The 13479-nt window shown below is 43.1% G+C and overlaps 1 protein-coding gene across 1 annotated transcript; it reads right to left on the bottom strand.

Moving 5' to 3' along the window:
- Positions 1–11360, bottom strand: MED6 (mediator complex subunit 6). Its single transcript, XM_066608401.1, has 8 exons — positions 11269–11360; positions 8810–8969; positions 6536–6627; positions 4368–4450; positions 2928–3036; positions 1753–1868; positions 591–618; positions 1–373 (listed from the first exon to the last, which is right to left on the bottom strand). The coding sequence occupies exons 1-8, from the start codon at positions 11288–11290 to the stop codon at positions 246–248; spliced, it is 738 nt and encodes a 245-aa protein (XP_066464498.1). The 5' UTR covers positions 11291–11360; the 3' UTR covers positions 1–245.
- Between the last annotated feature and the right edge of the window lie 2119 nt (positions 11361–13479).

Below are 13479 nucleotides of genomic sequence, written 5' to 3'. Positions count from 1 at the left end.
TTTCACAGGTGGAGAGAATCACATATTTATATATCATTATTAAAAAAAAATACAAAGTCAATACATTCCCCTCTGAAGAGCCAGAATGCAGGATGTCCCTTTACAAGCTGCGAGGGCAGGCATCCAGAGCCGATGACCATAGCACATGTATAAAGCTATTTACAACGTCCACATGTTATGGCAAGAACCCTCCATACTTTTCAGTGGGTTCCCAAGAAAATAAACAAAAAAAAAAAGGAAGAGGTCTACTGCAGTCTTATCCTCTTCTCCGGAGGACCTTTAGGGGTTGTCCCCGCAGGAGCTTTAACTGGTTCCTTCTCTTCTTGTTTTATGGTTTCAACCGGTTGCTCTGGTTCTTTCTTTATTTGTTCAACTAGGAACAAAAGAAAATTGAAGGTAAAAGTGTGACTTGTTCATAGGTCTTTATACCACAACAATTATCACTTACTGACATGAAGCTCTATGGGCATTCATCTTCCCCCAGCTGGAGTCTGGACTAAATGTTCCAGGCTGGAGAACCCCTTTAATAAGTAATATATGGCACACTCGCACATCATGTACATTGGATAAATGATGGAATAAACACTCACCAGGTACTGGTTTCTCGCCTGCTTTTTGCTGCAACATAAAAGATATCAGTTAAGAACATTGGACAGATTTATTTATACGGTCTAAAATAAAAAGACCGCGTGAATCTAGAGACAAGCAGAAGGCGATGTGCCAAATGCATACCTCTGGTGCACACTGCAAGATATTTTTAGTTCATCTTGCGTAAACTCTTTTCTATTTCTTCAGCTCCTTTTTTGTTGGCTAGTACTTGGCATCAAAACTGTGACGCACAGCCTTAATCAACTGGCACAAATTGGGACTCCACTTAGCTAGGTCCCCTTCTCTAGATGCTTTTCAACACTGTCTAGAGAAGCACTAAAATTCTCCTCTAGATAGTGTTGATTATTCTTGCACACAGCCTGTATTGTATGCCAGTTTTCTGTGCAATCTAAGCCCGAATGCTGTTGTATTTGGCTGGGTAACTCGAACTCCACTGCAATCTAATTTAAATGGTGCGCTATATTGTTAGTGAACTGCATCCTTTCTCATGATCAACCTCCAGCCGAAGACCTGGAGAAGATGAACGTGGTTTTTAACCTTGTCTACTTTCTCCTGTACAAGCTACATAGAGCTCAGTGAATGCTATATAGAGACTGCAGGAAGCGGCAGTGTCGTTTCCTGCAAGGACCCGGCTATCATGTGATCACTGGCATATCAGAGCTGCAAGGTCTTAGCAGACCCATGACCAGTTGTGACAGTGACCAATGTCACACTAGGGGGAAAGGTTTGCCCCCGTAACTTGGGCTCCTGTGGATGCTCCAGTTACTATGGAAAAGTTTGAACTAAAAGATAAGTGTGCAGAAGTGCATGAGCTCTGCTATGGAAGGCCGCACACAGACTCAAAGAATCAGAGCAGACGGTAGCCCCGTTCCAGCAGCCACAGTTTGAGGAGCGGGACCGGATCAGAAGCAGGCACCTGGTGACGCCGCCTTCCTCTAGGTGAAGTGATGCACCATGGGCTGTCACACAGATTGCACACCCCAAAAGGCCTGCCCTGGGTGGAGATTGTGTGGCATTTGTTACAGTGCAATTTCCAAAGTATATGTAAACACCAGAAATGCAATATGATACAGTAAATGGGTATGAGGGGATATCCTCCTAAACAGTTCTAACGTTATTTCTTTCTGATGTTTAGAAGTTTACCTGAATAAACTTGGGGGGAAACTTTTGACGGAGTTCCAGAAGTAATGCGTCTACCCTCTGCCTCTGGAAGAACGAGCTGGCCTCTTCCTTCTTTTTAGCCTTTGGTTTGGCTTTGTCTGTAACAAGAAATGTAAATATGTACAACCGGAACCTAAAAACAGCAACAAAAAACAAAACACACAGTATTCTGTGAATTCTGCAATATTATGCATTATTTTAAATTACCCAAGATGTGAAGGATTTAAAATAACGTGAGTCTACGGTTTTGCAGGAAAAGGCAGGTAAGTACAGTTTTGTTTTTTTTGGGGGGGGTATAGCATGCCCAGTCATTTAAAAAAAACAAAAAACTTTTGTATACTTTGACAACCCCTTTAAATATATATTTTATTCTTAAATGTAGATCTGCTAACAAAACAGATTTTGAGAGTTGCTATAAATAAGTCACGTTCTTAATATTAAAAGGGTATTTCCATGTTATACAGTGATGGTATATTGCTAAAATGTGCAATCAATTTATGGTTAGTGAGGTTCTGGCCTCTTGGACCTTCACCACCTTGAGACTGAAGAGACAACAGTGTTAGTGCAGTGCTAGCTAGGTTTCCTTCTAGGCATTCCCTGCACAATGGCGCCTCCCACCACCTCGGCTATACAGGCAATTACAGCCAGCTTTATTCACTTGAACGGTGCTGCACTCTAGCTCCCTGCACAGCCAGGTGGCCGGGATACCTCTTTGAAGGGGATGATGCGGTAAATCAGCGCCACAGCTGCTTCATTCTTACGTCTGACCCCTCCAGGATCTTCACTGATCATAAAATGATGGCATACACTAGCAGTATGCCTTTACTATTTAAGATGGGCATATTCCATAAAGTGAGTATCATGCTGGAAAGTGGCATTATTAGCATGCAATATACAAATAAGACGCAACCCAGGCATCATATTTTATTAATAGCTAGACCTCATCCAACCTCCAGTAAATAGGTGATATATCGGTGTGGCTTGGAGTTCTGGGACCGACAAAGTTCCAATATTTATCACCTATGCCATACGTCATGTTTAACTAAGGTAGGCTCTTTTATAGAACTAGTTTGTTCCAATGGCAGAGCAGCTATATACAAAGAAAGAAGAATAGACTTTACTCGTGCACCATATACCGTATTAGTAACATATCATACCTCTTTCCTCCTGGTCCTTGAAGTGCCACCAGTAGCCTTTAGAAGGATGATACCGGCAGTAAGACATTGCCTCATCGAATGCTGACTGGATGCCATGAATAGCAGAAAGCTGGAAAAAGAAAGAAAAAAAAAAAAAAAAAAGGAATTTAATATGGTGAAATGTAGGGTTTAACTTATTCAGGAGAAGTGATCTTTCATTTTATTTTAATTTTTTCCTCCCTGCTTTCATGACTTTATTCTTCCATTGATTTAGACGTATAAGACCTTTTATTTTGCAGGATGGGTTCTATTTTTTAATGCTATTATTTTAAGCAACCTCCAGTCTTTGATGGCCGCACCGCTTCTCTGACTACCTGATGCATGCTGTATATTAGCATGCACTGGTAGTCTGCCTTATTTTCTTGTTCATGACTGGAAGGTTGTTTTATTGTACTATACATTGTATTGGAAAACTTAAAGTATGTTGAAATGAAGAAGAAAAAAAAAATGCAGTTGTGACTTTTTTGGGGAGGCTATGTTTTTACAGTATTCATGATGCAGTAAAAATGACATGGTAACCTAATTCTATGGATCAGTATGATTACTGCTATTCCAAATTTGCATTTTTTTTATGTGGTACTGCTTAAATTTTTATTTAAAAAAATGCATCTTCTAAAACTTATAACTTTACATTTTCAATGGCTTTCACTGTACAAGGACTTGGTTTTTTGGCATGGAAGGAGGGGGGAACCTATAATTTTTCCTGGTACCATTTTGGGGTGCTTACAAATTTTTGATCTCTTTTTATTCTATTTGGGGACCGAGGGAGACAAAAAAAGTGATTCTGGTATTGCAACAATTTCTTTTTGGCAACATTCGCATTGCAGGATAAATAATGCAATATTTCAATAAAATCAGACTTTTTTATTGGGGTAATTTTTTGTGTGTGTAACGGGAAAGGTTTTTTTTAACGTAATTGTTTTTTAATAATACTTCATTCTATTCATCTTTACTTTTTTTTTTTTTAGTTCACCCACTGGAGACTTGAACTTGTGATTGTTTGATCACCTTCACGATATACTGCAACACTTTGTATTGTAGTATAATGAACATCTGCCAGCATACTATTAAGCCTTGCATATAGCATCTAGGAAATCAAAAGGAACACCACAACAGGTGCAGAAATAAGTACGTCTGCACAATATTAAACTGACCTTTGCAGACAATTATGTTAGACAATTACAATATAAGCAATGCTCTATTATACACCGAGAACTCAGTCTGTTCCCTATACAAAGGAAAGCAATTCATGTAACAGATGGGAGTCGACAATTACATGGTAGAACTGCTCTGGAGAGCAATGCAGAGAGGAGAGGGCTGTATAATAATGCCCTCTCCTCCAAATAGTGAGCCGGCATACAATTTGCCTATATGTACAGATTATTCCAAGATGTATCTTACTGTTCGGGAGTTGATAACGGATCCAAGGTCTGGAGCCTGGTAGATTACACCTGCTATGATGTAGTAGTCGGCCTGCGGTGTAACTGAAAAAGGGAGGAAATTAGGTCAGCAATTATCTGCACCAAAGTGCTTTACTCTACAAATACGTAGATATCGCCATGTAAATAGAGGATGGAAAAGTACCTCCAATATCCCAACTTGTGGAGGCACCTCTTCATTCCCCATTTACATATTTTCCGCATTGCATGGCCTATAGAAGACTCCCTCTGCCAACTTGGCACACTCCTCAAGGAGAAACGTAATCTCCCAGACATCACCATATCAGACAAGCACTAGCATTTGTGACGTGAGCAGAGTACTACCGCCAGAAATATTTACCACCTGTCCACTTGATGACTGATAGATGCTAGACACGATTGGGACTCCATTCCTCTGTTCTTCCCAGCTGCAAGATTGCAGCTGGCAAAATCTGAATAGAGCCAGCGATACAGCATGCACTCTGCCACTCGAATCACAGTCTATGGCACTGAGAACACCCCTTTAATGCCTGCATTGGTCTTCATGGAAGCAAAAGCATTAAGGTGTTCTCAGTGTATTCAACCCCTTAGTGACCAAGCTTTTTCCGTTTTCTTCCTTCCTCCTTTTTAAAAAAATGTTAACTCTTTTATTTATCTATTGACGTCGCTGTATGAGGGCTTGTTTTTTTGCAGGACGAGTTGTATTTTTCAATGGTGCTATTTAATGTACTGAAAAACTTTCAAAAAATTCTAAGTGGAGAGAAATGGAAAAAAATATGAAATTCCGCTATCTTTCGGTGCATCTTGTTTCTACGGCGCAACAAAAATGACGTGATAACTTTATTCTATGGGTCAGTACAATTACTACGATACCAAACAGTTTTTTTTTTTGCTGTAGTACTTGTGTTTTTTATTAAGGATAATTATTTTAAATTATTTCTGCCGCCATCTTCGGCGCGCAGTAGCTTTTCTATTTTTCCGTAGTTTGTGTTGGTATCATTTTGGAATACAAATGACTTTTTGATTGCTTTTTACTACATTTTTGTCCTGGAGACAGGGTAACTAAAATAAGCGCATTTATGGGACTCTTTTTTTCTGAACACATTCATCGTGTGGGGTAAATAATGCGTTTTTTGATACATCAGAGATACCAAATATTTATTTTTGCTTTATTATTTAGATTCTTTTATTATAAATATGACAAAAAGGGTTTGTTTGTTTTTAAATTACCTTTTGTTTTTTTTTAATAATTAGTAAAACTTTATTGATCTTATTTTAACTTGTTTTTTTTTTCTTTACATACTTTGATCACTCCTGCAGTATGATGTAACGACATAGATTGCCTTCCCGATAGCAGTATGCTATCAAGCCAGGTCACGGGTATCGCCTGATAGGCATTCTGCCATGACAACACTGGGGCCTTTCAGAGGGCCCCCAGCTGCCATGACACTCACACGGCTCCCTGCGCCCTCAGAATTGATGGCGGCATTTAAAGGGTCAACAGACATTGCTGCCGGTTGTCGGCTGTAAGAAACAGCTGGTGACCGCGATGTATAGAGAGAAATTGCCATGTGATCTCTCTTCATACACAGACTGCCGATACAGGCCTTGAAAAGGCGTATCGGCAGTCACTAAGGGGTTAAAAATGGGTTTTCTAAACCAAATCAAGAATTTTGTATTAAAATATGGAAACATGTTATTTTTTAAGGTCATTATTTTTACGCCAGAGCAGGGAGCAGCTATGGTGAATATCGGACGCTGTGAGGGACCAAATAAGGTAGTGCATTACATGGCCTGCAAATAGATTTTAGTGACAACTGTGTAATGCTTAACTCTTCCTGAGGTGGTGCTGTAGAGTAATTAAAGCAACTTTCTGTTCCTAGAGAAAACAAGATGGCCCATCACTTCTCTGACTACGTGATGCCCACTGTATACTGGTAGACACCACGCACGGCACTAATTGGCCCACGCTGCTCATGCACACATTGTGCAACAGATAGTCAGAGAAGCAATGCTGCCATCTTAATTTCTCCGGAAACGGAAGGTCGCTGTAAATGTGTGTGGTCAGATTCTCTTTAGACCTACATATGACGTAGTTCTTCAGTTTAGTATTCTGTAAAAGCTATAGTCATTCAGTATACATCAGCTCACCCTGCGTAGGAGACTGCCGCTGCTGCTTCCTTACGATGAACAATATTGGCTCCTGTGCATGCAGCAGGATATACTCCACGCCGACCATCTGACTATTGGAAACAGAGAAAGGATCAGCGTTAGGCCGGGCTTTACACAGGCGTAGGTGTATTGATGAAATACAGTAAATCAAAGCTGCATATATTACAACCATAAATACACGCTCTGCTGCATAACGGATAAACAAAAAAAAAAACCAAAAACAAGGTCAGCAAACAAAAGCCTCAATAAAAAGAAGTTTTAGAATTATATAAAAATATCACATTACAGAGAGGAGTTCCCAAACAAAAAGAAATAATGCATCAAAAAAGGAAAGCATCTAGCATGTTGTGTAAATAGAGGTTTACAATCATGTAAATATAAAGCATATTATAAATTCTACATATCCACAGGATAGGGGATAACTTTATGTTCATGGGGGTCCAACCATCGATCCCGAGAACAGGGGTCTGCTGATCCCTGAGTGAATGAAGCGGAGGTTGCACTGACACTCCATCGCTGGAGATGCGCTTCGGCAATATCCGCTCCTGTCATTGTCCAATAGAATGCCTGTCTCATCCAGTAATCCCTCCTCTGTTATTGCTGCAAGGATTTTCAGAGTGGAAAGCTAATGAATGCCACACAAGTAATCAAAGTTAAGGTCTAATTGCCCACCGTGTCTCAGGTAACGGTAACATAACTTTTTTGGCACGGCTTTGTAGAATCGCAGCAAATCCACATCATTTTTGCCACAATTTTCCAAAAGTGCAGCAAAAATCCCAATGTCACTGTGACACGGTAAGCTTCATCCAGTGACAAACAGTAATGAAAAACATTCTGCACGATGTTCGCATGCACCGTCTTACAGCCCCCATATACAGGTGATGCTACAGTCAGCGGTAAGAGTAATACAGTATGATGTACCCACATAGACTTCCAGGATGCATCTCTAGATCAGGAAAGAGGGCTCTGACTGCCTATATGAATGAGGGGAGGAGAAGGCTACTAGGGGCAATACTGGGCACACAACAAGGATTCTGAAGGGTGAGGGCTCTGTAAGGTTCATACAGATATATGGAGAGCCGTGCTGCTACTGGTCTATGGAGGGGGGTGCTGATACACTGGCAGGGTAATGGACCTAGGGGAGAGCCTAGGATGGCAAAAACCTGCCCCTACTTCTTGTAAGCCATCTGCTACTAGAGACAGGCATCACTTAAAGGGCCACTCCGGTGAAAAAATAAAATAAAATTTAAAAAACCCTTTCCACGCCTGCCCCTCTCACTTGATTGACTGTAAAGTCACACTCTGGAGGTCTCCTCTGTGTCTTGCAGTCACTTCCCTCTGCAGTGCAGCCCCCTGTCTAATCTCCAAAGGGGGTGTGTACCCAACAACCAATCAGGTCGCTGGAATCGCTCATCGCTACTGAAGTGCGGCTGAAATACCAAATATGCTATCAGGCACCATCTTGAAAGTGGGATTTTTTACTTTCAGTTTCACATCAATCCCATGATGCATTAGCTGAGGTTATACCATTTTTACCTGCTGTGGGGACAGTTTAATGATCCTTACCTTCTATATTTCACCTAAATAAACTACAGACCATAATTATACAGTCAGATAGATGAGCTGTGAGCTCCTCCATTATACCTGTGTGATCATCATCAGTAAATGTGATAGAGCGGTCTGTTTTCCCCCGCCCCCTTGTTTTCTGGTAGATCTATACAACAGCATCACACAAACTGAGAATTTGACTAGAAACTTAACACATAATTCCAAGTAGATGTGAGTTGGTCAGAACTCAGATCACATGACCAGCTGAAGAAAAAGATGGAGTTTCAGACGGAAAGAACTAACTAACCAAGGTGACACTAGCTTACTTATGTATGCTGAGAGATAGCTACATAATATTTTTTTTTTCTTTAATTCACCGGAGTGACCCTTTAAATGGCAAGCAGTTGTCAGCAGGTTAAAAGGAAGGGAGATCCGTAGAGTGCTTTTTCAGTTTGAAAAAAAAATATATGTAATTTTAGGTAAAATCGACTTGCACTTTGATAGTTATCTCATTGACCATTATAGGCACAAATTAGCTGAAACAGCAGTGAGCATTTAAAGTTGGCGGTTTACCATGTAGTGCCACATTGTAGGCTCCTTACATGGTTTCTACAGCACTATGAAAAAAACAAAAAATCTATTTAAAAAATAATAGCGGCGGGCATAGTCCAACCAGAACACCACCAGAGCCCCAACACAACTTACTTCAAATGATCGAGTGTTAACCTCTGCATTTTAACCACTTCATTATTACAAGTCCTGTCGTAGAACGGGTTACTCCTCTCCGAGAAGTAGTCCAGTACAGTCGCGGTATTTAATATGGGGATCCAGTTGCTGTCGACCCAGGAGATGCTGAGCAAATTGTCTGCAACATAAATCAACAAAGATTAGATAAACAGGAAAGGAGGCTGGCGCAGAGACTTCTGCTGCAAATATAGAGGTTGAGGCGGAAGCCTCAGCACCGACCTTCTTATAGTGGCTGGCGCTTGTAATTGCAGGCACGGCTCCCTTTGATTTCTATGAGAGTCCTGCCTGCAGTTACAAGCGCTGGCCACTACACGGAGGTCAGCACGAAGGCTTCCGCCTCAACCTCTGTGTATTTACGGCGCTGACAGCATGCACCCGCTCAGCTGATTGTCCGGGGTCTGTCGCACGGGACCCCGACCTATCAATTATTGATAACCTGTCCTGATGATAGGTCATCAATAGTATTTCACTGGAAAACTCCTTTAAAAGTAAAAAACATTGCAGATTTTGTTAATCTTGCCTCTAACAAAAAATAATGGACAGAGACTCTGTTTCCATTTCAGCAGCCAAATGCTGTTCTCCTGGCATCATGGCTCCCAGCACCTGAACAGTGATGCCAGGAGAACAGCACCTGACTGCTGCAGCCTCCGATTGGCTGCAGTGGTCAGGTGGTAGCCGTTCCAAATCAAAGACCAGGAGCACCATAGGGCTGCAACTCTGGATCGCATGGGTAGAGGACAGGTAAGTACACCTGCTTTTATTGTTTTAGCAGGCATGGATTGAGTTTTAAGAAGTTGCATCATGCCCGCATAGCCCCTTAACAATAAGGGATCCTATTCAATGACTGTCAGCAGAGATGCTAAATGGGTTTTCTAACTTTTTTTTTTACCTGGTCGACTTTATTAAATATATTATACACACACACTTATACCCACCCATCCTAGGCACCTGGAGCTCAAGCACTGCATCTCCCAATCACCGCACTGAGTCAAGTCTGCAATACCAGACACAGCCACTACTAAATGTATGGAGCTGTGCCTCGTAAGTAATGCTGGTTTATTCACCAGAGTGCTACTGACCCTTCAATTAGCGGGAGTCCATGACATTAGACCCTGACCAATCCAATGATGGTCTAAAGTCCCGGAAAACCCAATTGAAGGAAGTCTGTCACCAGTTTTTGGGCTACCAACTGAATACACAGGTAGATACCCAATGATATGAAGAGTACCTTTATTATTTTCTAGTGCGACTCCACTCACCAAATTTAGCCCCCTCTTTAGGCCGCCCTGTATGCAAATTGCAGTAGAACCATCTGATAGGTGTTCTGGCTGTATACCTGTTTACGAGTACTTAATGACATCCACAGCTCTGTCTGCTAGAGATATCATGCGCGAAAGCATCACCATGCTTGGACCGCACGCACGCACTGTGACTCTTTCCCGTCTGTACTGCCGATGGCTTAGTCTTCAACAGGTAATCAGCGTGGTCCACCACTTACTATCCTCCCAAATCAGCTGATTGCTGTCCCTGCTGGAGGCACACAGCACTGTCCATACCGCAGTGGCCTGGTTTGGTACTGTTGGTACACCTCCCACTGAATTCCATGGGAGCTGTGCCTGTAGTATCTAACTGGACTGCTCCAATGATGACAGACCTGTTTGCCTTCAGTACTGTCCGCACCAACAGCTGACCCCCATCGATCAATGGTTCATAACCTATCCTGGGGTAGGTCATCAATAGCAAAAGTCCTGGACAACCCCTCTAAGAATTTGCATAACCTATACAATAAACAAGCTGTATTTGCTAAAAATAAAGAGGGGTAATCTGACTTCTACAGGCCACCAGAGCTGATAATGGGGAAGGGGGTCTGATACAATAGGTACGGAGGTGTCTGATCTCTGCGAGACCACTAGTGATCAGCATTGGGGGGGGGGGGGGTCTCGTAAGATAGATGCGGAGGGCTCCAACCTCAGTGAGGCCACTAGTGCCAAGAATGGGGGCTCTTGTAAGACGAGGTACGAAGGGGTCCAACTTCAGTAAAGCCATCACTGTTGAATAGGGGGTTTCGTATGATGGGTACAGAAAGGTACGGTCTTTGCAAATGATGAGAATGATGGAGGGGGTCCAGCCTCTGCAAAGCCACTGGTAATGGGAGGTCTCCTAAAATAGGTACATAAGTGTCCAGCATCTGAGAGACCACCAGTGCTGAGAATGGGGAGGAGTTTGGGGGGGTCAAATCCTGGTTCTTAGTAAGAAAGGAGGCGCTGGCCATAGAAAGGACCTGCACTACTGGAAGTGCCGTGCGGCTCATAAGGCTGCCTGACAGCCACTACACAGGAGACCCTGGAAGGGCGGCCGGTCACAAGCAGCAGACATTACCTCTTATATATATCAGCTGATACCGCGCAGGTACTTACCTCTGATGTCCACAGCCGCCATACTGAAATGGCAGCGGCTAGAATGTACAGAGTCCTAAGAGGTGCTTACGTCGCGCGGTCATGTGACCTTCTTGTCACGTGACTACACGCTTTCTCGCGGCTCTAGAGACTCAGCCGAGTCCTTCCTGTACGCATATTAGGATTTCAGCCGCAGTTCAGTAGCGGGGAGCGATTCCAGCAACCTGATTGGTTGTTGGGTACACACCCCCTTTGGAGATGTGCACGAGCCCCGCCTTCCGCACAACCCCGTCACTCGGGACCTGTTGCCGGGCTCCGACCTCCCGTGTCACTGGGGGGCTGTTGGGGAGTCCTGGTTATCAGTGGGGGCTGATGAGAAGCTCTCTCCCCATGCACAGAAGGGGGGAGGCTGGCATGGCACACCTCTGTGACTCGGAGCTCCATCCTGAGTCAAACTTCCTAGTATGTGCTGGGCATCCCTGTCCTGGGGCATCACGGGGATTTGGGCAACATCAACCTGGCGACAGAATCCTTTTTATATATAATAAACATTATGTATATGAATATATTTACCATAAAAAATGTAAATAAAATATCCTAAGTGCATCTGTTACTGTCCACACTGTTATATTATGGTGGCATTCTGAGCACTGAAGACAAATCATAAATCCCACTATGCCAGAGCTGCGGTTTTTGGTCATATACTTATATACACACACACATACAGCATATATTGTTCAGGGTGATTCAAATGTCAGGGCCGTCTGCAATATCAAGAGAGATACAAGTGAGGAACTTTGGGGAACACTTAGATGGGTGGGGGAAAACTTTTTGGCACAATGGTGGTACCTGTTAGCCATCTTGGATTCAGCCCAAGAACCTTCAGAGGAAAGGAGGTCCTATGGATACTTGATTTTGGGGTGGAATTTCATTAGAAATGGGACTAATTAAAGTGACTTCACATGCCTGAGAAGAAAGCACAGCCCCCACATGCGCCCCACAGGCTTTTCAAACAGTTGATCAGTGGGGTTCCTGAGTGGTGGACCCCCTCCAATCTGATATATGATGATACTGATTGTGACTTTTCATTTCAATTTCTATGTAAATTTGTTGCTTTTTAGAAATGTTTAGAACTTACCCATATATACCTTTCAATTACATGCCGGCCTTCGCCCTGCTCTAGAATCCTTAAACAAATGGTTCCCCTGTTCCAACTCTGTGCCCTTGAGAAAAGAGTTCACCAATCGTGACACTTTTTAGGAAGCTATGTGCCCGCACTCTCCCCCAGAGATCAATAAGAGAGGCGCGCGCACAGTCTTCTGAAAAAGAACTGGAATGGGGGACTTGGTGAGTATAAAAAGCAGGTCCCTGGCACCCCGTTTTCTCACCTTTTAGCTCTGTAATATAGTTCATGGGGCTGAAAGCTGCTGACAGGTTCCTTTTAATACATAATGGTATAGTACCAAAATGAACTTTTATGTCATTCACAAGGATGTCTGATCATCCAGCAGTTGATCCACCCCATCCAGTCCTGCACATGTGGTCACCCTCCACTGTTACTAATAAATGTTAGGCTGTATTCACACGGGGCAGTAAAGCCACTTCAGCAAAAGTATACACATTTTTGCCACAATTTTCAATGCGGTTTTTAACTCTACTACCAAAGCAGGTGATGCGGTTTTTGCCACAGTTTTTACTGCATCTCAACTGCCCTGTGTTAATACAGTCTAAGGCCGCTTTTCCACGGGCGGATTTCAATTTGCAGAATCCATGCAAGGCACCCGCAGGGACAATCCGCAATTCAAGGGAGACATGGACGTCCGCAGCTTAAAGCATGCGGATTTGTTTTGCAAACCATCTGGTCCAGAAAACAAATCGCAGCATGCTCCATTTTGCTGCGGTTCCCGCATGGATGACTTCCTTTGCATTCAATGGAAGCCGTCCAATCCGTGGCCCGCCTGCAGAAAGAGATCTCCCCCCCCCTGTTCTCCCCCACCGCTCCCCGCCCCCCGCCGGCACCCGAACCTTTTCTTCCGAACGGGCAGGTACTCGCTAAGGACAATGCTCACTCGAGCAATTGTCCTTAGCGAGTATGCTCGCTCATCTCTAATCAGTATGTTTTTATAGTAGGGACAAAAACGAGAGAACCAAAAGGAAACATAAAGCCTAGGAGAACATTACAAATTCCATTCAAATGTTGTCTGTGGTCGGTCTTGCCACTGTGGTCAGACA

Source organism: Eleutherodactylus coqui, chromosome 6, assembly GCF_035609145.1.
Source record: "Eleutherodactylus coqui strain aEleCoq1 chromosome 6, aEleCoq1.hap1, whole genome shotgun sequence".
Classification (NCBI taxonomy): domain Eukaryota; kingdom Metazoa; phylum Chordata; class Amphibia; order Anura; family Eleutherodactylidae; genus Eleutherodactylus; species Eleutherodactylus coqui.
This window is presented reverse-complemented; position numbering and strand designations above follow the sequence as displayed.